This window comes from Clupea harengus, chromosome 20 (genome assembly GCF_900700415.2).
Source record: "Clupea harengus chromosome 20, Ch_v2.0.2, whole genome shotgun sequence".
Taxonomy (NCBI): Eukaryota; Metazoa; Chordata; class Actinopteri; order Clupeiformes; family Clupeidae; genus Clupea; species Clupea harengus.
The window spans coordinates 10,893,031-10,919,988 of NC_045171.1; the positions used below are offsets into that span (position 1 = coordinate 10,893,031).

The window sequence follows — 26,958 nt, forward strand, 5'->3', positions numbered from 1 at the left end:
ATTCTTCAAGAAAATACATTTTACAGTAATGTTTAGGTAATATTGTTAAGGCATGCCATACTTAATTTATTGCTAAATACGACATATCTAGCCCGGTCAGACCATGCCAGCCTATGATGCGCTGTGTGGTGTATATTCAATCTACCGTGACTCCAAATGTAATAAAAACATCAGCCTACGTCAGGACGTACAGTGCGTGGAGGCGGATCTGCACGCTGGTAGGAAGGGTAGATGCAGTAACACAACAGCAAGATCAAGCTGACGGCCCATGGGCTCCAACTCTGCGCGACAGACATCAAGTCTGTCAAACCGAGCTTCACAAGTAAACCTTTTGCAAGAAAAGCGATAAACAACTTTTTGGTGCGAAGCCAGACTGAGCTGATCACCAGTATGTGGATAACTCCCGAAGAGGTGTTGCTTGCCAACGCTCTGTGGGTTAGCGAAAGGGCGAACCCCTTCTTCATTCTTCAGCGAAGAAAGGGACATGGCAAAGGAGGAGGCTTCACTGGTATGTTATGCATTTGACCATAATGGCGCATGACACAAATGCTGCCATCCAAAGACGTATCATTTCAAGGTGATCGGTGGTCCTCTAGTCTGATGGCTTGGATTGGTAACGTAGCTAACTGTTTGGGTGTTAACGTTAGCCTGTGTTGACGTGGTCGGGCAGGCTAATATAAAGTATCCTTGCTAACAGCTGACTGGCTAACGTACCTGACTGTTTACATTGTCATTCTTGTTGAGCATCCTTGCCGTCCGCAACGCTCATTGTTGTGTATCCGAATTTGAAACGCTCTCGTAGGTCCAATCATTTAAATTAATCTCTTGCAGTGTCATCAGTCCGTTATACTGGGAATTCGATAATTATGTGTCATGAGACCTGAACAATAGAGATGATATTTAGCTATCGATAGCTGTGTGACTAAAATTAGGGATTTAGATAGACGTCTTGCCGTTTTCCTCCAGAACATCTATGCAAATATGCTTGCCAGTTAGCTTAGCTCGCTTAGTTATTCAGACACCCGTTTGTCCGAGCTAGCAACTGTAAATAGAAATAGCCTTATGGTGAAAGGTGGCGGATGAGACTTACCCATAGCATTGTTTTTCGACATGAGTAGGTCGGAGGGGTTAGAAGCGAAAAGTAAATCATGGAAAGCCTGAATCACACGTCGGGAAAGTGCATATTCTAGACTAAATTAAAGCCTAGACACAAGTTCAATGTGTTTTGACTCATTTTATTTCTGAGAAAACAAACTCACAAACTTTTCTTTGTTACGTTATTTGATATATTTAAAGGGAAAGGTGGTTGTAAATTCCAAGAGGTATGATATCAGTCCCAGTCCATGTGACCCAATGACTTATGTGACCTCAAACGTTCAAGTGGTGACCATTTTAAAGTCTTAAACATGTAATGAATTGAATTATAGCAACAGGCATCTCTTTCAAGTAAGCTAAAATTTGCCCAACACCAGACACCCTGAGGCATAGGCTACTCAAGTGCCAGTTGAGCCTATGTGTTGATGATTGCTGTTCATCATCAATAGTTATTTGAGCAACGTTGAGGTTGAGCATTGAAAGACTGTTGCTTTTGTCTTGCTGTGTTTTTTCCCCTTTAAGCATAGCTTACCTGGCTTAACACGCTCGAGCTACACATTAACAAGTCATGTGAGTCATCTCTAAAAGGTGCAACTGGCATTGGAATAAAACGCTAACTTGGGATGTTTCTCAAAAACTAGTAATCGCTCCAACAGTGTCACCCAGAATGCCAGGGACAGAACATTTTTGCGGCTAGTTCCAGAGGAAGTAGACCTAATTTAAAGCGTAGCCCATTTTAATTGACTGTCAGGTTTAGGGTAGAAGCAAAACTGTGTGTAACTTGTGTGAGGCTGTGGAGGGTCTAATGTGGTCTAGCCTAATGGCATAACGTTAACGTAACCTAATTGTCTCCAGTGTTCCACTCAGGCACATCTGAGCTAAGAGTTAATGTAGGGGAAGTAGCCTAGTGTTTAGTGTCATCATCGTGACAGAATATATTGACTTTAATGTTTGTTTCAAATGTTATTGATCTGGAATAACACTGTTTTTACCATTCAAATGATAAGGCCTCAAGCAGTTATCTAGCGTGCTTAGATTTTCCTCACATAATCTTGATACTAAATAATTCATCATATCTGATGAAGTTTTGAATGTAAGTGATTCATGATTTATAGATTTATACATGAATTGTTGATTTACGAAGAGAGAAATACAACTTTTGTTCAGAATTTTTGTAGTAAGTCTGTTTTTTCTTCCCTCCACTTTCTCTCGCTCTTTCTCTCTCTCTCTCTATCTCTCTATCTCTATATCAGGGTTGCTAGTGGGTACGCTGGATGTTGTATTGGACTCCAGTGCTCGTGTGGCTCCCTACAGGATCTTGCATCAGACAGGGGACTCTCAAATCTTCTGGAGCATTGCCTGTGGTGAGTCACCAAAACACACACACACACACACACACACACACACACACATTGCTGCTTGTTGTTGTCTTTGGTGTTTAAATATGGTATAGTAGTAATGGGCTGTGACCCCCTCTAAACATTTGATGTAGTGAGTCACTCAGTGAGGTATCTGGCTGTGTATTGCAGGCACTTCCAGGAAAGAGATCACAGAACACTGGGAGTGGCTGGAGGCCAACCTGCTACAGACGCTGTCAATCTTTGACAATGAAGATGACATCACCACCTTTGTCAAAGGGAAGATACAGGTGAGCCTAGACAACAGCCAATGACACAATTAGTTGTCCATACATGTATTTTCATCCAAAGATGGTTGTGATTTGTCATGGCTTTACACACTTGAGCCGCATGTTAACAAGTCATGTGAGTCCATTCTAAAAAGTGCAACTGGCATTGGCATATAACGCTAACTTGGGATGTTTCTCAAAAACTAGTAATCACTCTAGTGCCAGGGACAAAGGAGGAAAGAGGAATGAGAGAGCTCGGGATATGACTTTGCAAAACAAAAAGGAAAGAACATTTTTTGTTGCTAGCTCCAGAGGAAGTAGACCTTATTTAAAGCATGATGATGGCAGAAGGCAAAGAGCTGAGATTTATGTCATAGACTGACCTAGTCTTATCTGTTCACAAGCAGTTCACATCTAGTTTTCAGCTCCTCTGATCATGTTTCCTCTGTTGTTTTATTTCTTCTCTTCTCTTCTCTTCTCTTCTCTTCTCTTCTCTCTCTCTTCTTTCTTCTCCCCCTTCTCCAGGGTATCATGGCAGAGGAGAACAAGAGCCTGCTGGCACAGGACGACGAGGACTCTGGGAAGTTCCGTGAGGCAGAGCTGAAGATGAGGAAGCTGTTTGGTATGCCCGAGGAGGAGAAGCTGGTCAACTACTACTCCTGCAGCTACTGGAAGGGTCGTGTGCCGCGGCAGGGCTGGCTCTACCTCACTGTCAACCACATCTGCTTCTACTCCTTCCTTCTAGGAAAAGAGGGTGAGAGAAAGATATATATAGAGAGAGAGAGATATATATAGAGAGAGAGAGATATAGAGAGAGAGATATAGAGAGACAATGATGGAGAGTCAGAGAGAGAGAGTGACAAAGAGAGAGAAGGAGAGAGAGACAGAGTGAAATCTTGGGGAGAAGTGAAATAAGCTGAATTCTATGTGAATTCTATTCATTGCTTCCTACAAAACAAAATTAATCTAGCTGCAATGAAGACAAAGCCTCTAACTGAAATCCAGGTGAAGGGTGAGGGAGGGAGAATGAGAGAGATTAGCAGAGAGAGGAATTAGGCTGCATAATACAGACAGTTTAGGTATTTATGACCAGTTCAGTCCTCCGGCAATAGCCTGTTTCACAACCATGATGCAGAATGCGATGCAGTGTTTGGATGGGAAATGTAGTTTTTTCCCGAAGAATTTGCAATGAGAGTTTGGGTGCTGTCGTGATAGTGAGTCATAGAATTAATATGAATGAGTCTTTTAATGACAGTGATTGAGAAAATGAGAATACGGGAAAGGGAGGGTGAGTAAGAAGGAGATGAACACCTCGCCTAAATGCAATACTCGTTCCTTCTCCTCAGAATTCCTCAGTGAAATCTAATTTAACCTAATGGACTCAGTCAGACAGGCTTTGTTTGGTGCTGTGTGGCTTGAGTGTTTCCTCCTTGGCCTGCACATATTCTCTCTGGCTCTCTAGCTTGAATGGCTATCACAGCCCCTCCCCCACCCACAGCCCCTCTCTCACTCATATTTTATCTTACTATCTCAACATCTTCACCTACATCCTGTAGATTTGTATCTTTGTCCTGCTAGCACCATAACTCTGAGTGTTGTCACTAACACACACACACACACACACTCAAACACACACACACACACACACACACACACACACACACACACACACACACACACACACACACACACACACAGGCCTGCTCACTGATTCACTCACACACACACATGCACACACACACAAACACTCTGTGAACTGTCCTCTCCTCTTCTCCTTCTCCTCTTCATAGACTCCTACTCACACTCTTGCAGTTTTACAATGAGGCAGTTAAGTCCTGTGGAAGGCTGCTCTTGTATCTACTCACTAACTCTCTCTCCCTCCTTCTTCCCTGCCAGCTGCACAAACACACAAACACTTTCTGTGAACTGTCCTCTCCTCTTCTCCTTCTCCTCCTCATAGACTCCTCACACTCTTGCAGTTTTACAATGAGGCAGTTAAGTCTTGTGGAAGGCTGCTCTTGTATCTACTCACTAACTCCCTCTTCCCTGCCTGGCTGCCCCCCCCCCCCCCCCCCTTGCAGTGACTCTGGTGGTGCAGTGGACGGACGTGACTCAGCTGGAGAAGAACGCCACGCTGTTGTTCCCGGAGAGTGTGCGCGTGAGCACGCGCGGCACGCAGCACTTCTTCTCTATGTTCCTGAACATCAACGACACCTTCAAGCTCATGGAGCAGCTGGCCAACATCGCCATGCGCCAGCTGTTGGACAACGAGGCCTTCTCCGCCGACCGCACGCTGCCCAAGCCCTGCAAGACGCTCAAGAATGTCTCTGCACTCAAGAGGTAGTCATGGGTGTCTGAAGGGGGGGGGGGCTCTGCAGTTTTGCTTTCTTGGCATGGATATAGCCATCTCGCAAGTTCATTTTTTTAGCATCCTAGGTAGCTAGCAGGGTCAGCTGTAAAGTCCATATCTGATAAAACATTGACTTTCATAACAGTTAACAGCTTGGGAGATAACATTTTCTATGTTAATTATAGGATCATGAGGTTTAAAGAAAAAAAAAATGTGTCCCAGGATTTGTATTCCTGTCTTCTGTGGTCAATATGACCTGAACTAGTTAGCTAAAATTAGTTAGTTAGGTTTCTGAGTTCCCATAGAAATTACACTTTATGCTCTAAGCCAGTTTGTCATCAGTGACAGATTGTGAAACCCTCTTGGTTTAGTCATTTTTGACACATGCCTCACCCGGACTATAAATTCACACAGAAACACAGAAACAAATTTGCTCAGAAACACACACACACACACACGTCCAAACCCCCACATATACTTTGATACTTCGGTATATAGTTGTTCATGAATACATCACCTTTGTTGTGTCACAGTGAGTGTTTGTGTGTCACATGATTCCACTTCCTTGTTAGTTTGGTTGGGAAACCGCATGAGAACTTGGCCCAGTTTGTTCCTCAGACCACTCACTTCTGCATGGAGGAGCAGAAGACCGTAGAGCCAGCCAGCTGACACATCCAGCCACTTCCATATTCAGTTCAACTCCTAACCTCCCAGACCCAACACAATGAGCTTTTGAAGTCTTGTGTAATGATGCAGATAGATTCTCACCTGAGGATAGATCTTCTAGGCTGTGGTGCTGAAACCAGGTGGTGCCTGTGTTCATCCAAAAGCACAAACAGTGTAGTGAGACACACTCATGTCAGTTACTTTGATGAGGCCAGCTCAACCATGTCTTGATTAAGGGGTTTTCTTAAAGGTTAGGTCCCTACCCCTCTGCTAGGATTGTTCATCGTTTGGTCCAAACCACTATATTTGTTCCCCGTTTACAAAGCCAGGACTGTGTACGAACGCATTTTTTTTTAGCGCAACCACTGAACGGACAGCTAGAGGACTGTTGGGTGTAATTCGCTGAATTCGAAGTGAATGGCATTAAAACCTCAGACTGCACTTTTTAAGTTTTTCTTTTCCCCACTATGTTTTGGTCCTTTTCATCAGACTTGATGAACCATTCTGTTTTTGGCCTTTTTGTAGTCTAGAATTAGAAGCTGTTGCACCTGCATTCAGATACAGAAACACAGCATGCTGGTACTTGTTGTAATGTTGGTGATTTGATGACCTGCTCTAGGGACCTGGATGCCAGGGCAAAGAATGAGCGCTACCGGGCCCTGTTCCGTCTGACCCAGGACGAGCGTCTGGACGGGCACACGGACTGCACGCTCTGGACGCCCTTTGCCAAGATGCATGTGGTGGGCCAGATGTTTGTGTCCAACAACTACATCTGCTTCGCTAGCCGAGAGGAGGACATGTGCCAGCTCATTATCCCTCTGAGGGAGGTGAGGGTAGCCCACTGTACGCACACACACACACATACACTCATATACACACACACACGCACACTCACACACTCATATATATATATATATATATATATATATATATATATATATATATATATATACAGTGCCCTCCACAATTATTGGCACCCCTAGTGAATATGAGCAAAACAGGCTATAAAAAAATCTGTCTGCTGTTTATCCTCTTGGTCTTTCACTCAAAATATTCACACAAATCTTACCTTTTCATTGAAGTAAAACTATTGAAAGAAAAAAAAACTGTTGACATTAAATAAATATTTTTCCCCAAAACATGTGTGCCACAATTATTGGCACCCCTTAATTTAATGTTTTGTGCAGCCTCCCTTTGCCAAGATAATAGCTCTGAGTCTTCTCCTATAATGTGTGATGAGGTTGGTGAACACATGGCACAGGATCTGAGACCATTCCTACATACAGTATCTCTCCAGATCCTTCAGATTCTTAGGTCAACGCTTGTATACTCGGCTTCAGCTCTTCCGACAGATTTTCTATGGGGTTTAGGTCGGGGGACTGTGATGGCCATGGCAAAACCTTTATTCCGTGGTCGGTGAACAATTTTTGTGTTGATTTTGAGGTGTGCTTCGGATCATTGTCCTGCTGGAAGGTCCAACCACGGCCCATTTTAAGCTTCCTAGAGGGGGCTGTTAGGTTTTCATTTAATATCTGCTGGTATTTGATGGAGTCCATGATACCATGTCTCCTAACAAGATGTCGAGGGCCTTTGGAAGAAAAACAGCCCCACAACATCAAAGATCCGCCACCATACTTCACATTGGGTATGGGGGTCTCTTCTGTATGGCTATCTTTCTGTCTACGCCAAACCCACCTTTGATGTTTGTTGCCAAAAAGCTTTATTTTGGTCTCATCTGACCATATAACTCGGTCCCATTGAAAGTCTGACTTACATTTGGCAAACTGTAGGCGCTTTAGTTTGTTGTTGATTGACAGCAGAGGCTTTTTTCTGGCAACCCTCCAAAACAATTTGTGGTGATGGAGGTGGCGTCTGATGGTAGTTCTGGAGACTTTCTGAACCCAAGACTCAATTTACCTCTGCAATTCTCCAGCTGTGATCCTTGGAGATTCTTTTGCCAGTCGAACCATCCTCCTCACGGTGCGTGGGGTCAATTTACAGATAGGTCCTCTTCCAGGCTGATTCTTAACATCTCCTGTCGCTTTAAACTACTTAATTATTTCCATGATAGTGGAAATGGGTATTTTCAACTCTTTAGAGATTTACTTGTGTCCATTTCTTGATTTGTGCAGCTCCACAACTTTCCGTCGCACATTGTCCACTGTGTTCTTGGGTCTTTCCCATAGTGATGAATGACTAATGGAATTTGGCCTGTGTCACCTCATATTTGTTCGCCAGTGGAACAGGAAGTCATGGTTGACCTCTTAAGAGTTCCTTATCAAACAGGTGAACTTAAAAATGTAAAACATGACTGGAAATATACTTCAGTTAGATTTTAATTATAAGATTTTTCTAGGGGTGCCAATAATTGTGGCACACATGTTTTGGGGAAAAATATTTATTTAATGTCAACAGTTTTTTTTTCTTTCAATAATTTTGCTTCAATGAAAAGGTAAGATTTTTGTGAATATTTTGAGTGAAAGACCAAGAGGATAAACAGCAAAGACATATTTTTTTATAGCCTGTTTTGCTCATATTCACTAGGGGTGCCAATAATTGTGGAGGGCACTGTATATACACATACATACACACACACACACACACACACACACACACACACACTCACATATATATATATATATATATATATATATATATACACACACACACACACACACACACACACACACACACACACACACACACACACACACACACATTCCAAGGACTTGCAATAAAGCTTGATTGTTAAATATACTTCTGGTTATTGTGTTGCATTCTATGTGGATTATATAGCGCTTCCCCTTGTTTTGTGTCTGTTTATTTATGGTGTGAGTCTTAATACGCTTATTTTATCTAAGTAACACACTTGGGTCTAATAACATTAGCAGTGTAATCCCTGTGTAAACACAAACTGTAATGCCCATGCGGTGTCTCCTTTACTGTTCCAGGTGTCAATTGTTGAGAAGGCGGACAGCAGCAGCGTCCTCCCCAGCCCGCTGTCCATCAGCACCAAGAACAAGACGAACTTCCTGTTTGCCAATCTGAAAGACCGGGACTTCCTTGTGCAGCGCATCTCCGACTTTCTGCAGCGCACCCCCGAGCGACTGTGGAGCGAAGGCGATCAGCTCCCGCTGAGCGGCCAATCAGTGAGTCAGTCATTCAGTCGCTGGAGCAGACAATTGGCCGATTTAGGTCTCAGTCAGCAGGTACTGTCATGACTGCCACTGCCTGTGGCTCTTGTTGTCGTGTGTCCCATTCCTCCCCCTGAAGACCCCACAAGTCCTGGTAGTGGTTGTTGTGGTGGTTGTTGTTGCTGTTGTTGTTTTTATTTATCTGTGTACCTAGTTTGACCCTCCAACCGTAATGCTTCGTTGCTTGCTTGGCTGTACCTTTTCACATATGTACGTGTGTTTACAATCGAGCTGTTAAGCTTCTGATGCAAACTGAGTGCTCTCCTTCTGAACGCTCCTCTTGCAGGAGACTCCGAGCCCCACCACCCCAACCTTTCCGTCCAGCCCTCCCTCTCTGGGGTCGGGGGAGCCCCTGCATCGCTACTACAGCTCTGACCTGCCCACCGCCAAGCATGGCCTCCTCCACATCTACCAGAAGGACGCGCCAGAGGAGGAGATGGGCCCCAAGGCTGTGAGTTCCTAACTGTTCCATCTACTGGAACTACTCTGGGTCCTGCATGGTGAAAGATAGATAGATAGATAGATAGTTAGTTAGTTAGTTAGTTAGTTTGTTAGTTTGTTAGTTAGTTAGTTCATGGTGTGGCTGTCTTTCTTTTTGCATTGTCAGTTTGAGGAAAGTTCATGCAACAGTTCTGCAATCAGTAGAATGCATTATTTTCTGATGTGACACTCCAAACAAAAACCCCAGAATGAAATGCCTGCACTAGATGATGATGAAGGTGTACATGGCAATGAAGCACATTGATCTGTATATATTCAGGGTTTAGTAGTAACTGCACATATTCAAGTCAGAATGCTATTGCTGCTGGCAACGGAAAAATATTTGGCCAGACCTTGATGAATTCTTTAACACCTATTGACCTTGAAACTCCAAGATGAACACTGACATTAAATTAAGACACTTCAATTTTTTTCTTTCTTTCTCTCAGTGTGTCTTTATCATGTCCTTCCTCCTCTTAATTTCTTTGTTCTTGCCTTACCCTATCTTGATCTCCCTCTAACACATATGCATGCAGTCATTCCGTGTCGTCTGACAAAAAAAAATCTCCTTTCTCTCCATGTCCCCCTAGGCCAAAGAGAAGATGAAGGAGGAGTCCTGGAACATCCACTTCTTTGAGTTTGGGCGTGGAGTGTGCATGTACCGCACCTCCAAGACCCGGGAGCTGGTGCTGAACGGCATCCCAGAGAGCCTGAGGGGAGAGCTGTGGCTGCTCTTCTCTGGTAAGAGCCCGGCCGTGCAAACCTGGGGGAGGTGTGTGTGTGTGTGTGTGTGTGTGTGTGTGTGTGTGTGCGCGTCCCAGAGAGCCTGAGGGGAGAGCTGTGGCTGCTCTTCTCTGGTAAGAGCCCGGCCGTGACAACCTGGGAGGAGGTGTGTGTGTGTGTGTGTGTGTGTGTGTGTGTGTGTGTGTGTGTGTGTGTGTGTGTGTGTGTGTGTGTGCGCGCGCGCGCGTCCCAGAGAGCCTGAGGGGAGAGCTGTGGCTGCTCTTCTCTGGTAAGAGCCCGGCCGTGCAAACCTGGGTGGGAGGGGGAGCGTGGGGGGTGCTGTAGCAACTGTGTGTACATGTCTGTAAGGTAGGCAGTTTGTCAGGTTCTTTTTTGATGGGTTGTTAAAATACTTCAAAATACTGTTATCTGCTTTGTGTGTGTCTGTGTGTCTTTCTGTCTGAGAGGGAGTTTTGGGTGAGGTATATGTCTTGTTTGTGGGTGTGCTTGTGGGAAGATATGGGTGAGGGTTAGGAGTAGGACTTTTTTTTGTGTGTGTGTGTGTGTGTGTGCACGAGAGAGAGTTAGTGTGTGTCTGTCTGAGAAGGAGTTGTGGGTGTGATGTAGGTATGTGTGGGCATGCTTGCCGGAAGGATATGGTGAGTGGTAGGAAATTGAACTGTGTGCGTGTGCTCAAGAGAACATGTTGTGCAGACTGGTGTAAATGTTTGTTTGTTTTTGAGAACCAAATAGGGCATTTTCGTTAAGATCAGCCGTTGGGATATGTGTTATAGTTAACACTCTCTGTGTGTGTGTGTGTGTGTGTGTGTGTGTGTGTGTGTGTGACTATGTGAGTGTGTATCCACACTTTTCCAGTTTTTCTCATCATGTGATTCTTAGGAGATACAAAAGGGATCTTGCCCTTGTTTGGATAGTTGCCATGGCAGCTGCGACAGTTGTTCCAACATGAGCCTGTGACCTTGTTGTGGCTCACTATATGTCATATGATCTCCTGATACTGGCCCTTTGCACAGCAGCTTAACAACTCTACCCAATAGTACAGGCCAAAACCAGAGGAATTTAACCTGGCAGTGTCTGTCTGGCCAATGGCAATGCTTCAGGGCTTGTGCTTTCTTTTCAGTTAATACAATAAAAATATTCCTCCCTTGAGTTCACTGACCTCAGGAAAAATGAATATGAAGCAGTTGACATAGAGTTGAGTTAGGTACATGGAAATGGAAGCATCATCACTTTGATTCTGCCTAAAGAGATTAGTATGCTGATAGGGAGTTCCCCAGTACACATTTCAGTTAATAAAACGACTTGATAAGGATCAGCCTGTATTAGAAGATAGAGCATATTGTATGTTGGCAACGATGTAACAAAAGCATTGTCATTGTGACTTTCATTCTTTTTTTTCTTACTTTCTGTCTCTTTCTTTGCCTCTCCCCTTTCTGTTTTCCTCACACCCCTTTTCTCTCTTTCTCTCTCTCTCTCTCTCTCTCTCTCTCTCTCTCTCTCTCTCTCTCTCTCTCTCTCTCTCTCTCTCTCTCTCTCTCTTTCTTTGGCCCACCCCGTCCATCTTCCCCTGCTCAGGAGCTCAGAATGAGATGGCCACTCACCCGGGTTATTACGCCGAGCTGGTGGAGCAGGCCATGGGCCGCTGCAATCTGGCCACGGAGGAGATCGAGAGGGACCTGCACCGCTCCATGCCCGAGCACCATGCCTTCCAGAACGAGATGGGCATTGCCGCGCTCCGGCGCGTACTCACGGCGTACGCCTACCGCAACCCTAATATCGGCTACTGCCAGGTGTGTGCCGACACGAACCTAAGCACGCACGCACACATGCATATATGACTACAAGCATGGGCTACTACTAAGTGTGCACACACACTCAAGACATACTCTACTCAGCCTAAATTACTGACCACAGGCCTCATATTTGATGTATGAATATACAGGGAAACTACTGATTAAAACCTTATAATCGCATTACCACTAGGTTCACAGACACACACACTCTCACACTCTCGCACTCACACTCTCTCTCTTTTCTCTACGTCTCTCTTTCACTCACACACTCACTCAAAAAAGAACATGAACTGCTGCTTGCTGTGTGTAGAAACACTCCCACATTTCCAACACAGCTACTTCATAAGATTTAGACATTAGACATGTATGTGACTCACCTACTGAGGGATACTGAGGAAGTAAATGCCAATGTGTACACACACACACACACACACATGCCCACACATACATTCATATGTACCCAGTGTAGGCTGACCACAACCAGTCTATTTCTATCTTCTTTTAAGAAGTAGTAGGTCAAGGGTATTTTCCACGCTACCCAAATCAGCAGACTGCTGAAAGGAGTTTTAAAATGAGACCCCTGAGAGTAACTTCCATCTTAGCGCTCATGAAATATGGATGTGTTTTCATTTCATTTGGTTGTCCTGTGTACAAAGTAGTGCACCTATCTAGTGTCTTTAGATCTTTTACCAAGATGAAACACTGTCAGATATGTTTCTGACATATTGATGCATTATGTTGATGTTAAATCACTTTTTCACTCTTTATACCCAAACTCTCTCTCTCTCTCTCTCTAGGCAATGAACATAGTGACGTCTGTGTTGTTGTTATACTGCACAGAGGAGGAGGCATTTTGGCTGCTGGTGGCCCTGTGTGAGAGAATGTTACCTGATTACTATAACACCAGGGTTGTAGGTGAGTGTGTGTGTGTGTGTGTGTGTGTGTGTGTGTGTGTGTGTGTGTGTGTGTGTGTGTGTGTGTGTGTGTGTGTGTGTGTGTGTGTGTGTGTGTGTGTGTGTGTGTGTGTGTGTGTGTGTGTGTGTGTGTGTGTGTGTGGGCCATTTGCTGCATCTCACACATTGAACCCAAGTCTCCTTTGGCTATCAGTTTGAAAACAGTTCCACACAGACAAGGCAGAAACACTTGTTCTCGTCTCTCGCCAGTTGTATGTTCAATGTGATGTGATGTTTAATGTGATGCTTTGTTGCCCTCGTTTTCTTTCCCAAACTCGACTTGCACACTTTTTCCCCTTTCTGCACTGGCCTTTTGTTTCTCTGCCCATATAAGAGGGATCAAATGCTGCACCACTTTCCAATAAACCAAAGTGAATGTCTGCTGACTTAGTGATGAACCCTGCCAGTTGCGTCTCTAATTCAGGGGAGAAAACCTGCCAGGCAACTTCCCCCAAACTCACTAATTAACTAATTGGAGATCAATCAATCTCAAGGCTAGTTCAACCTAAGACTGTAGTTAAAAAAAAGGATCATAGAAAAGAAGTAAAAAACTGTAAATACCCATAGTCAGAGTTTTATCATATGAAATGCGGTATTCCATAGTTTTACTTTGGAAGGGAGAAAAGTGGGAAGTGTGACCTTGACTAAAGGTAAAGATGTTCATCTGGGGCTGTATCACACATCGTAGCTATTTCAGTTTTGAGATTGTGCCCTCGGTTTTTGAAGAAATCACCAGTGTGACGACTTACCCCGCTAACGCCCACTGTGACATCGAATATGTGTTGTGTGTGTGTGTATGTGTGCCTGTGTGCGCAGGTGCATTCAAATATATTTGTGTGTGTGTGTGTGTGTGTGTGTGTGTGTGTGTGTGTGTGTGTGTGTGTGTGTGTGTGTGTGTGTGTGTGTGTGTGTGTGTGTGTGTGTGTGTGTGTGTGTGTGTGTGTGTGTGTGTGTGTGTGTGTGTGTGTGTGTGTGTGTGTCCCTCAGGGGCTCTGGTGGACCAGGGTGTGTTTGAGGAGCTGACGCGTGAGTGCCTGCCGCTGCTGTACGAGCACATGCAGGACCTGGGCGTGATCTCCACCATCTCGCTGTCCTGGTTCCTCACGCTCTTCCTCAGCGTCATGCCCTTCCACAGCGCCGTGCTGCTGGTCGACTGCTTCTTCTACGAGGGCATCAAGCTCATCTTCCAGGTCTCCCTGGCCGTGCTGCATGCCAACATGGAGCAGCTCATGGCCAGCAACGACGAGGGGGAGGCCATGACCATCCTGGGCAGGTCAGAGAACAGACACACAGACACACACTTGGAAAGAGACAGAGAGCCTGTTATTTGGATAGAGAGAGACACACAGACAGAGACACAGACAGAGACAGAGAGCCTGGTATTTAGAGAGAGACAGAGACAGAAACAGAGAGCCTGGTATTTGAAAGTGTTTGCTTGAATAAGACTTGTGCCTAGTGGTTATTGTCCACTGGCAGTACTCACGTGATATCTGAAACTTGACATGTAAAGTTATAGATGTGAGGAGCCAACAAATGGAAAAGATAATGTTTTCCTACCAAACGTAAGAAAGGCCAACCATTTTTTGTCACAGTACGTGAATGTTGATTTTGATGTGCTCCACTGGGACTCAAGAAGGAAAAAAAGAGAGGCCCAATCATTGGGAACAGAACTGGGCAATGAACCTCTCCCTATCTTCCTGTCAGGTATCTAGATAATGTTGTGAACAAGCAGACGGTGTCTCCGCCCATTCCCCACCTCCATGCCCTGCTGACCAGTGGGGATGAGCCGCCCCCTGAGATTGATGTCTTTGAGCTCGTCAAGTCGTCCTATGAGGTGAGAGAGATCGGTTCTGGTTGCTCTCACCCTGACATTATTAATTTAAAAGGTCCTTGTGTTCATCATCACAGTCTCTCCCCCTCTCTTTCACACCATCCTGTCCTCTCTCTTTGGCCTTGAGCAGAAGTTTGGCAGCCTCCGCGCTGATGTTATCGAGCAGATGAGGTTCAAGCAGAGGTTAAAGGTCATCCAGTCCCTGGAGGACACGGCCAAAAGAAGTGTGGTGAGTGTGTGAGCTACGGATGTTCTGTACATACTGTAACTGATGTTGCCTCTTGGCCGAGCCGGGATTGATTGCTCTGTGTGTGTGTGTGTGTGTGTGTGTGTGTGTGTGTGTGTGTGTGTGTGTGTGTGTGTGTGTGTGTGTGTGTGTGTGTGTGTGTGTGTGTGTGTGTGTGTGTAGGTGAGGGCCATCATGACTGACTCGGCCTTCAGCATCGAGGAGCTGGAGGATCTGTATGTTCTGTTCAAGGTGAGCTGGCTTGTTTGAGGCCCCTTTGAGCTGTAGCTGTACCAGTTATCCAAGCATGTCCTCTCATGCTCAGAACAATGGCCCTCATTCTCGAACATTTTCTGAAGTTTCTTCTGAAATGTTTCTTACGGGCTTCGGAAAAACAACGTAAGCAAAAGACATCCGCCAAATTCATGCACGCTTGAAAATGTGGTCCTACGCAGCAGAAGTTTTCTGGGCTGTGCTCCCCCGGAAGAGTTTTCTTAAATTGAAAGCGCGTTCTCGTGCTCCTGAATTTGCATACATACACGCCCTGCCAGCTCCTTATAAGGGCACGCAACCGTAGTGACGTGTGCAGTCGGAATCGACCGAATCTACACGAAAGCAACTCGTAAACGAGTCATGTCAAAGTGGAAAGCGATCACCGTCGAGTAAACGCAGATCTAACTTCAACTATATATGTCTATGACTTGAACGGTGCAGAGATGGACTGTTGCAGGATGTAGATGTGTCCATTCTATTCCACTATAGCTATATCAACGTGATTGAGTTTAGTGCTTATTTATTTATTCACTTACATTTGCAGTGTTCGTGTACATTACATTTAGTCATTTAGCAGACACTTTTGTCCAAAGCAACGTACAAGGGATAGAACAGTCAAGCTACGAGCAATAGAGACCTAGTGTAACAATAAATACTACTTTACATAAGAAATAGAAAAACGAAATAGGAAATAAAAATGAAGTGCAGGAATGTAACTGCTATAAGTGCAAGTTAAGCACTAGTCGAAGTGCCAGTTAGGAAGGGAGGTGCTCTCTGAAGAGTTGGGTCTTCAAAAGCTTCTTAAAGGTAGAGAGGGACGCGCCTGCTCTGGTAGTGCTAGGCAGTTCGTTCCACCAACGTGGAACTACTTCAAAATTCTGGATTGCCGTACTTGCACAGACGGCAGTGCCAAACGACGCTCACTAGACGAGCGCAGCATTCCGGTGTAGTCCTTTTATTTATTTTATGACATCACGGTGCCTCGTAGAATCATGACTATAGGCCTACATGTGAAACGTAATTGTTAATGATACTTTAATCCGAGGATCTGTAGAGTTGATGTGAACGCAATCACCAACGATTTCTCACAAATTCATTAACACGGAGAGCTTTCTTAAATGCGATTCCTCAAAAAACCACAAGATGGCCCACGGGGCCATCTTGTGGTTTTTTAAGGAATCGCATTTGAGAAAACTCTGGCCGAGTTACGACTGCTATTTCGAGTTCGGAAAGTCTTCTGAAGTTCAGAGCAAATCCCAGATGAGAAAACTTTCATGAATGCCAAATGTTGTCCTAAATCCAATTCAGAAGAAATTCCTCTTAAATTCCTCTTAAATTCTTCTTAACTGCGTTCGAGAATGAGGCCCAATGAATTTATGTTCTCGTATCTTGTTCCAAAAAGATAAATAAACTCCTGCTGAATATCATAGAATAACTCTTTTCATATCGAAGTTTACTGCCCATCATGTATGCATGTAGGCCAAGCACATCATGAGCTGCTACTGGGGCGCGAGCAGCACTGCGACGGAGCGCCACGACCCGAGCCTGCCCTACCTGGAGCAGTACCGCATCGACCCGGGCCAGTTTGGCGAGCTCTTCTCGGTACTGGGGCCCTGGGGCTGCGGCGTGCACACGGCCACGCTGTCCTCCCGGCTCTTCCGCCTGCTCGACCAGAACAAGGACGGCCTCATCAACTTCAAGGAGTTTGTCACTGGCCTCAGTAAGCACAGGGGGTGTGTGTGGGGGGGTGGGGGAGGACTGTCACTGATGTAGGGTCTATGGGAACCATTGGATTTCAGGTTATGATTAGGTCTGTCACCCGAGTCACAAATTGTAATGACTGTAATGTAATGATAGCTGGATGGTTGAAGCAAAGCACTGAGATGGACTTATACCATAAAACATTGGAGCTAAAATATATAAGGTTGGGTTTTGGGGATGGTTCATATCTAAACTCAAATGATAAAGTGGTTCTCTCACTGCTAGTGTCGTCAGGGTACACAAGGGCTAATTCATTTATTGTGTGACCTCATGCTGCCTGTAGTGGTTTAAAAGCTGTCAGATGAGTAGTGGGTGTGCTTGCTGATTATGGTGACCTCATCTGATGTAATTGTTGATGCGGAATCATACTGCAGCAACAAACCAATAGATCAGTAGACTCCTAAAAGGTTGTCCGAGATCGTACAATGAGCCAAGCAATGTGTTTTTTTTCTCTCTCTCTCTCTCTCCCTCTTGCTCTCTCTCTCTTTCTCTATGGTCTCAGGCGGAATGTATCATGGAGACATGACCGAGAAGCTCAAGATCCTGTACAAACTCCATCTGCCTCCAGGTAAGCAAACACTCATCTCTTTGTATTGGCATTTAGTGTGCGTGTGTGTGTCAGACTGATTTTAGGCAAATGTCATTGTCACACAATTTACCATTACAACGATACTAACAAGTGATGTCAGTTTAAAGAGAGAATGTTAGTGTGATGAGTTAATGTTGTGATAATGACAGCAAGGATAATTTTTGGTAGGCTTTTTCTGTTTTCTGGTACAGGAGTTAGAGAGACGTGTAAAAGACGCAGAGATGGAAGAAGAGGAAAACGGCAGTATGGGACGTAGACTAGAGACTAGACTAGACTAGACTAGACTAGACCTACAAATAATCGAATATATTTTGATGAAGTTTATTTAGTTTATGGGACGTAGACTAGACTAGACTAGACCTACAAATAATCGAATATATTTTGATGAAGTTTATTTCGTTTATGGGACGTAGACTAGAGACTAGACCTACAAATAATCGAATATATTTTGATGAAGTTTATGGGACGTAGACTAGAGACTAGACCTACAAATAATCGAATATATTTTGATGAAGTTTATTTAGTTTAGGTGGAGATTCAAGTCAAAGGGAGCCTATGCCAAGTTGTATGTCAGTGCTAGGCGAACTCTACTCTCTTGCCCTGACCTCCTGACCTGTTAGTCAGCACAAGTGGAGGAAGGCAGTTATTTGGAGTCAGCAAATGTTTCTGTGACCTCGTGAGGGAGCCAAGCCACTTCAGCCACAGTGCTTGTCATGAGGAGACTGTTACGAATGCATTTAAGTGCTTAGAGCTGTGAGTTTTTTTTTTTGTTGTATTTGCAATGTGAGTGATTCTGTGGGTTTTTCTCCTCTCTCTCTCTCAGCCTTGTGTCCAGAAGAGGCAGAGTCCGCACTGGAGGCCACACAATTCTTTACAGACGATGACACACCCGAGGGTATACACGGTTACCTTTTACACGCACACACGCACACACGCACACACTCACATCCAATTCGAACATTTAATCTGCCTTTACTCCACACCGTATCTCAAACAGTCAGGTCAAGTGCAGTGTGCTTCTGTCTGTAGATAACCATGAGCAGAAACCTTATGGAGTTAAGCGCTGCAGGTGTCTACTCTACTCTCTAAGGAGTTGCGTCCCCTTGCTCTGGTCATCTTAAAGGGCACCTACGGAATGTCCCTTTTAAAACTGCATGTGTGTTTTCTTCTGTGTATCCTCTCCCCTGCATGTTTGCATGGGGCATTGCCAGTCCCACTAACGTGTAACATGACTGGATGGATGTTGAGCTCTGTTGAACCTCATTTTCCTCATGTTCTTGTTTCATCTGTCTCCTCTCATCTACTCTCCTTCTTTCTTGTTTCTGTCTCGTTTTTTCCCACTTTCTCTTCCCTTTTGCCTGCTTTCATCATATTCTCTCTCTCTCTTATCGATTTCATGTGATCACTCTTTCGCTCCCTCTTTCTCCTCTTCTCTTCCCTTCCTTCCTTTCTTCTTTCTATCCTTTTCTCTTGCTTTTGCTCTCTCGCTTTCTCTCTCTATTTCTCATTGTCTCACCACTCCAGATTCTCCCTTCCTGTCTCATCTGGATTTCCTGGTGCAGGAAGTCACTGAAGGTTTGTTTCTATGTGCCCCCCAGTAGAGGTGAAAAACACACCAGTCGCATCACAGTTTCACTGCGCTGGGACGTTTTACACGAGGCCACCACATCTAATGTCACCACTTTATACACGCAAGCATTCCATGTCATCATCCAGTGGTGTTGGTATGGTGTATGTTTTTGTTGAAAGAAAATTTAAGCTTGATTTTTTTATTTTATTTCACTTGTCCACGTTTTACATTTCATCCGTGTCTTATCTCTCCAGTATCAGTGTTGGTTTCGCTTCACTGTCTGCTGTGTGTAAGAATTAAGTTAACCCCCTTATCTTGGCCTGCACTAGTCATATTGAAACTCCCAGAAATAGTTCTATGGTTCTAACCTCTGGTCTCTCCTCTCAATCCTGCACCTCCCCTCTCTCCATTTCTCCAACCCAGCATTGTATTACTCCTCTATTCTCCTTACTGGGAGCTCCACTTTATTTCTCTTTCCCCATGATCCATTTTCCATCTTCTGGGAGCGTTCCTCCTCTGTGAGTCCTAAACAGTGACCTCTAACCCTACTCATAGTATGACCCTGGCGGTGTGTGCCCCTGCTATAAACTGGTTTTTGACCACTGTGAAAGGTGGTTGCCATAGTTTAAATTGGTATAGTGTGTATGCATATCTGTCCCAGTTGTTTTTTCGCAGTCACTTTAAAAAAAAAAAAAATGAATGCATTGGACAAATTGGGGTTTTTAACCCGTTAATCTGTGTTGGAGAGCATCTGTTACCCAGTAGATCGGTCTGGCATCCATCCACGTGTTGTATTCTATTCACCGCGGTAGATAAACATCCTACCACGTCCTCCGGCCTCAGCCTAAACTTGACGCAGGATTGCGTTGATATTAGAACTCAGAAAGTACTCCTCTCCTTAGAGTCCCTTTTCGTCCTTGCTGACACGTTGAAATACATACCCACTCTACACCAAGACAATAGTCAGGCCATTTCATTAGCATGTGCTTTTTACTTTGGCGAATGTGTGTGTGGTTGGGAGATGGCTGCTGGTCCTGTCCTTGCTCATGATGAATTGTGTGTTTGCAGGTGAAGAGGTTAAGGAGGCAGGAGACTCTGGAAATGGAGACTCTGAAGACAAGAAAGGTACACGGCACAGCACACTAATATTTTTAACAGTTTGATGGAGGTCTGTGTGCTCTTGAAATGCTTACTGTTCATTTAAATGGGCTTTCACAGACTGACAAAGTATTTTGGGGTTTAGGACATGACCATTTTCTGTTTCCACCATTTTCTGTTGCAGAGGAGAAAGTAAAGGACTATAAATATTACCTGAGGATGTGGGCCAAAGAGAAGGAACCCAAAAAAGAGACCATCAAAGACCTGCCCAGGATGAACCAGGTATTCATGATCGTTGAAGATCTTTCATCCCATACTAGTCTATGAGTTTGATTATTGTCCAATTAGACATTGCATGTTGAGGTTGCTGCCTGTTCTGCGTCAGTGCTCTGCTTGGTGTTGATGGCCTGGTTTCCCTCATCTCTTTGTAGGAGCAGTTTATTGAGCTCTGTAAGACGCTCTACAACATGTTCAGCGAGGACCCTCTGGAGCAGGAGCTGTACCATGCCATTGCCACTGTGGCCAGCCTGCTGCTGCGCATTGGTGAGGTGGGCAAGAAGTTTACCAACAATGGGGCCAACAAGAAAGTTCTAGAACCCCAACCTCAGCCTCAGCCTTCAGTCGACGGCCCCGAGAAGGAAGACTCCAATGGGGAAGGCAGCTCGGCACAGTCCCTAATCTGCAAGGCCCTGGCGGAGGCCCAGCTGGAGTCAGTGGGGCCCCCAGGTGCGACGTCAGGAGCCGGAGGCTCGGACGAGGAAGGGAAGGACGACACGTCGGTCTCGTCCTATTCGGTCGTGAGTGCCGGCGAGCTGCAGTGCGAGGACATCGCCGACGACACCGTGCTGGTCGGCTGTGGTGGAAATGGGTCAGGGGATAGGAGGCGAGGGAGCGCGCCGGATGCCGACTGGTCCATCACCTTTGAGCAAGTTCTGGCCTCCATGCTGACGGAGCCGGTCCTGGTGGACTACTTTGAGAGGAAGCGGGACATCCTAGCCAAGATGGCTGCCTGCAAGATGCAGAGGGCTGTGGAGAGGCAGACCAGCTCCTCGAGCGACCACGAGCTGGCCCAACTCTCCACTTGACAACCCCCCACCCTCCCCCGACAAGTGAGGGCGAGTTACACTCTCGCACACACATACACCCATACTTGTGTGCGTGTGAGGGAGAGTGTGTATGGACACACATCTGTAATACTAGGTGTACAGTGCGTGTGAATGTATGTCCTGGTCAGCAGACAAACATGCATGTCTGACAAGCGCATGCACTTAAGGATGATATTCCGCATCTGTGTGTGTGTCTGTCAGCTTACGCAACATGATGGGCAAAAGTGTTTGTTTGCAGACACAGGCAATGGCCTTGGTTTGCTTTGGAACCTCATGGCTGAGCTCCATTTTATTCCATCCCATTCTAGTCTACAGCCCAGATGTGTCCATCCTGTCCAGGTTTGTCCGACCATCGGTAACTAGACACTGATACGGTCATGGCTTCCAAAAGCTGTGAAGTTGCCCATTGTTCTTTAGCCATGAGCTGCCATCTACAAGTCGACCTATGGGCCGTGCAGCCCCATCTCAGAGGTTGATGTTGAGGGGTATTGTCACCTCATCTTAACATGAGGCCTTGTATCACTGTTCTTTTGCTTTGTTTTGTCTTTTCTCCGATGTTTTGTCTGTTTTTCATTGATAGACACTATACACATCCGTAGGGAAAATAACACAGTGGGGCTGTCTCAGTCTCAGAGTTTCGTCTTGACCCTCATCACTGTATCACTTATGTGCCATTATCTGGATTGACCTGTACAGTGAAGCAGTATTTCAGTCTGGTGTGTCCGAACTGAACTTACACTAAAGCTTTGCGACGTTAGACTGTCAGATGTTGTTTTGGGGGCAGATTTGTCTTCGATATTCCCTGCAGTGGGCGCCAGGATAGGAATACGTTTAGGAATGAGGCTCAGCTGTGGCTTCTTATCCACCCAAAGTTTCAGTGGAAGCACTTGAGTTCACTAGGAGCAATGTCTGGATGCCAGCACGTGCTGCTTTTCATAACTGTGTGTACATTTGTGCCAGTCGTCGTCTTCTGTCGATGATAACATTTCAAGCTTCCCTGCTGAGGGCTTTGCATAGCGAACGACCCTTCAACGACTTTCAACGCTCAAAACCCCAGCGCAGAACTGCCCCCCCCCCCCCCCCCTTTTTCTGATGAAAAACGTTACTTAAAGTTGTTCCGGGGCCAGTACCATATCCAGTAAGATTATTTAAAGTCTACCTCTAATTGGATAAATGACTCGTGTCATTGTCATCGTGTCATCAGCAACCTCATGTAAGAGGTGTTTGTTGAGGTGGTCAGTATTAGTAAGTCATTTTCATTTGAAAGATTGCCCTGTAAATCTCTACTCCCGGGGTATAATTGGACCATAGCTTGGTAAAAATATAATAATGCCAGGCAACGTTTTAATGTCTTTCAAAGATGTAACACTATCACACGGGTCTCATGAATATGATGCACAAATTAGTTTACTTTAATACCGGTAGTTACAACTGTTTCCCTCGAATCTAGTGAAAATCCCAATGCTTGCACAGTATTTGTAAACTGTTCTTTGTGCGGTTAAACAGTATTACAAACGGATGAAGAGGATCTGATTGGTTGATGGTGTAAGACCAGTCTGTATTATTTGCTTATAAATTCTGCTGGCTTCTAGAGTTTTTAGGCTGCTTGCGCTTTGTTTCAAAACATCTCACCAAATCTAAAGTAATTCAATTACATGTACCATTTTTCTTTTAATTTGAATTTGTTTTCTATAACTGATTACTTTTCCTCACTGCTCAACACACATATCTGTATAAATATATGTGCTTATCTTTATGCAAAGCTATTTGTTTTTCTTAAGCTGTAAATAGAAGCATATCATATTTTCTTATATAAAGTGTTTATTGTTAAAAGTCTATGTAATATGATGTGACTTTTCACTAAAATGTTTTCCCCCCTCTTTTAAATAGCATTACATATTCTCCTCGTTCAAAGGTATTATTTTATCGTTGTAAACAAGATTGTTATTCAATAAAGTACCTTAATTTTACCTATGGTCCTACACTAAATACAGTGGCTTCCATCTCTTTAGCAGCTTCTCATGGGAAAGACGTTTTCCTCTGTGTTAAGAATGATAACTAAAATGTGTACTGCTTCCAGTGTCCATGTAACAGTCTTTTTTTTAGTTTGCCTGTAGCAGTCTAGTCAACTAAATAATTCAAATGATGACATCACATGTCATCCATGATCATCATTAATGGATGTATGCCTGTAAGACAGAAACCTGGAGAGAAGGTGTAATGTACATGGATTTCACCACCAAGATGAAATCTGGATGGTTTATTCTCATATTGACTGACCCTCCTTCCACTTTACTAACACACTGTTGGTCGATTACAAAGTGAGTCTTGGTACGCGTCAGTGTTTTCATGTGCATCTTAACTGTGAAAATGCTTTAACTGAAACGGACCGCTTGTGACTACTTCGTGTTTACGTGCTCACTGGTGTCTCGCGGTAATTACCACACGTCCCTTCAACGGTCACATGAAAATGTGCATCAGTGTCGGTGTTTGGTGCCTAAAATACCAAGTATCGTCTCCACAGCCTGAGTTATTTATTTCATATTACTACACTGTAGGTGGTTTTGCATAATTATTGATCAGTACTGTATCACATCTTGTGTAATAAACGAAAGTACCATTACATTAGTCATGTTGTGACTGTCGTGCTCTTTTGATTACACTGCATCATGAGATGGACAAGGGTTCATCTGGGTACTCTTGAGTATGGTGAGACAACAACATAAAATGCTTAACATGATGGTACTGGTACCCGCACAGCAACTCATGATTCAAATGACTACACTGACAAGACAAGAATAATTTTGAGGGCAACCAAAAGGAACATTTTCATTTTAATTTCATAAATCAGTTTAGGTTTTAATAAAAATATTACAAAAAACATGTTTATCAGCTTTTGCAATGTTCTCTTTAACATTGGTAACAATTACATTTCATCAATCAGTTAAACTTAAATATTTTATCAGTTTACCATTGACAATGAGGAAAAAAAATGGCCCCCACACCTCCCTCTCTTCCTCCCTACAGCGTTGTGCAAAGATTGAAATGCTCATATTAGACTGTAACCGTTTTTTAATTAAATCTAAAAATAGCTGATGCATAGCTTTTCTTTAACAGTGTTTCTATATTCGAATAGTTGAACATGTTCCATTTAATTTCATCAAAGTTAAATATTTAAGTTAGGCCTTTTTTTATTCTTGTGTAAAAATGGCGCACGTCCATGTATTAATAATTAGACTAGCTTTGCCTTCTAGCATATAGGCTAAATGGTAGGCCCTGACCGTATGATAGTATTGATAGTATTTAATTGCACATTGGGCTATAAACTCATCACCAGATAGGCTAGTTACAGGCTACTATGCTCTAAGAGCTCTGCAATACTTCATTTGACCAGTAGTTGGTTGTTAAGGGTTCTCGTTCCGTTCTTTTGCCCTCAGCCCACACCCCAGAGGGCCCGCCCCACACTATGGTACCACTGTCTTAGAGCACTAGCCTATCTGGTGCTGAGTTTATAGCCTACTTTGTAAGGGAGGGATGGGGGAGGCGCGTTTTCTTTTTCTTATTGTCAAAGGGTGGTCGGCCATGAGAAGTTTGTGAACCACTGCATTAAACGATTAGTTAAAATTGTCCTGAACAGGAGTACACTTCTTGGCAATAATGCTTCTTGGTGTAAATGTTGTAAACAGTATGAGATCGTTCTTAATGCTGCTTTGACGTTTGTCCTTATTTTGACAGATTGAAGACAAGAGCCCTTCATTATGTTTAGAGGGTTTAATTTATGTAGGGATGGACTGGTGATGCATCTCCTTCTCTTCAACATTAAACACCTGCTTAGAAGCATAGAACCGTGTTTAAATTACACACTGAATTAGTAATAGGTAACTTAACTAAAAGCAAGGTATCAAAATCTAACAAAGCAAATTAAATTCTAAAATAAGCTTATAGGACATCGATCTTAACGGTTTTGTGTGTGTGTGTGTGTGTGTGGGTGATCAAAGGTTGTTAGCTTCAATGATCTGTTGAAGGATGCTGTCCACATCTCCAGTGTCGTAACTGATCCCCTGTAGGTCCAGGTGTGGCAGGATGGAGGACAGAAGAGCCACAACATTTCTCCTCATGGTGCGCAGGCGGTCCGTGGGAACGCTGCCGTGAGCGATGCGGAAAAGAAGAAGAGAGGCGATTTTAACAAGTTCACGAGGGAGCTCGAACGAGAGAAAAAAAAGCATACGTGCGCGTCGCCTTCTTCACACTGAGACATCACGCCTCTGAGATGTGCGGGAAGTGTAAGTGAGTGTGTGAATGTCTTTGACATGTGGTTTTGGGTTTGTACTTTTGCACCTTAGGTGTGAAAATGCTCACATATGAGCCCATTAAACTTCCTTACTTGTCTCTAAACATAGTGTATTAATGTATGTGTGCTTATCTATCGGCAAGATGTTTTTGTGTGTGCATGCAACCAAGAGAGTGGGTATGTGCATGCATGTGTTTTATATGCATGTATATCTCATGCATGTATGTGCATGTATCTACTCTATGTAGACATACTCTCCTGTATGTATGGGTGTGTTCATGTTCATGTATTTGTGGTCATGTGCATACATGTTCTATGAGGACACCTCTCTCTTGTGTGCGTGTGTGTGGATGTGGATGTGTGTGTGTGTGGATGTGTGTGTGTGTGTGAGTGTGTGTATGTGTGTGTGTGTGTGTGTTTGTGTGTGTGTGTGTGTGGATGTGTGTGTATGTGGATGTGTGTGTGTGGATGTGGATGTGTGTGTGTGTGTGTGTGTGTGTGTGGATGTGTGTGTGTGGATGTGTGTGTGTGCGGATGTGTGTGTGTGTGTGTTTGTGTGTGTGTGTGTGTGTGTGTGGATGTGGATAGGTGCATGACCTGTCGGACTGACCTGTCGATTGTGTTTGTGCTCTGGTCTCGCGTCTGTCTGTCTCTCCTCTCCGTCTGCTTCACTCTGTTCAGTAGTGCCTCTCTCTCCTTCCTCAGCCGATGCACCTCAGCAAGCAGTGGCTGCTGGAGCTGCATGGGGGAATATTTCTTGTTGCAGAACTGCTCATCCGTTGGGCTCGATGGCTCCCCCTGTTGACTGCTCTGAGTAATGCTCCTCTGATGAGGCATCGCAGTCAGATCACTCTCCTGTGACTGCGAGAGACAGGGAGATACATTAAGGTTTCGTTTATGGAGGTAAAGGGGAAGTGGTATGGTATTCACTTGTGGGGATGAACTTTGTTCTACCCTAAGAACTAAGAACTCTGATCACCTCTGGTTCCCACACCATGAATTTGCCACCAAGTAACCAAACTCTGTTTAATTTCCAAACTTAATTTGTCTTTACAAATGTAATATCTTAAACAAAACCATAGGTCTCTTACCATCCCCCACTGAAAGAGACAATGTTGAGACTATATCAATGACAGTGCATCATTAATCAAACCATTTACACCTGCATGGTGCTACGATATGAACAAAACAAAAGTTCTCTGTAGTTTTCTGCAAGGCAATGAACTTCTGTATTTTTGCATTAATTGACAACTTAATGTGGTTTGTGGCAAAGGAGTGGTAACTTCTGCATTTGTTATCAACTTCAAAACC

At 44.3% G+C, this 26,958-nt stretch overlaps 2 protein-coding genes across 6 annotated transcripts in view; one reads left to right on the top strand and one right to left on the bottom strand.

The window, feature by feature from the left end:
- The first annotated feature begins 171 nt into the window (after positions 1 to 171).
- On the top strand, positions 172 to 23,326 carry LOC105904204 (TBC1 domain family member 9B). Of its 3 annotated transcripts, none has more exons than XM_031587559.2 (22): positions 172 to 508; positions 2,349 to 2,459; positions 2,625 to 2,743; positions 3,248 to 3,476; positions 4,804 to 5,062; positions 6,358 to 6,565; positions 8,690 to 8,947; positions 9,219 to 9,383; positions 10,003 to 10,153; positions 11,732 to 11,946; positions 12,747 to 12,864; positions 13,890 to 14,175; positions 14,607 to 14,736; positions 14,864 to 14,962; positions 15,143 to 15,211; positions 16,712 to 16,952; positions 17,496 to 17,561; positions 18,406 to 18,477; positions 19,107 to 19,157; positions 20,221 to 20,277; positions 20,435 to 20,532; positions 20,682 to 23,326. In XM_031587559.2, the coding sequence occupies exons 1-22, from the start codon at positions 391 to 393 to the stop codon at positions 21,333 to 21,335; spliced, it is 3,774 nt and encodes a 1,257-aa protein (XP_031443419.1). In that variant the 5' UTR covers positions 172 to 390; the 3' UTR covers positions 21,336 to 23,326. The 3 variants fall into 3 exon arrangements, with proteins under 3 accessions (XP_031443419.1, XP_031443420.1, XP_031443421.1); XM_031587561.2 differs by having other exon boundaries at positions 173 to 508; positions 8,690 to 8,887; XM_031587560.2 differs by lacking the exon at positions 19,107 to 19,157.
- The window catches only part of zgc:152774 (uncharacterized protein LOC553526 homolog), a 33,610-nt gene continuing 17,333 nt past the window's right edge, over positions 10,682 to 26,958 (bottom strand). For 2 of the 3 annotated variants that reach the window (XM_031587562.2, XM_031587564.2), the window contains 2 exons: positions 26,258 to 26,508; positions 24,178 to 25,499 (listed from right to left, as the gene is read on the bottom strand). In XM_031587562.2, coding sequence (XP_031443422.1) covers positions 25,349 to 25,499; positions 26,258 to 26,508 — 402 coding nt within the window. In that variant the 3' untranslated portion in view covers positions 24,178 to 25,348. Of the gene's footprint in view, positions 10,708 to 24,177; positions 25,500 to 26,257; positions 26,509 to 26,958 lie in introns of those variants that run through there. The other variant, XM_031587563.2, reaches the window with a different exon arrangement.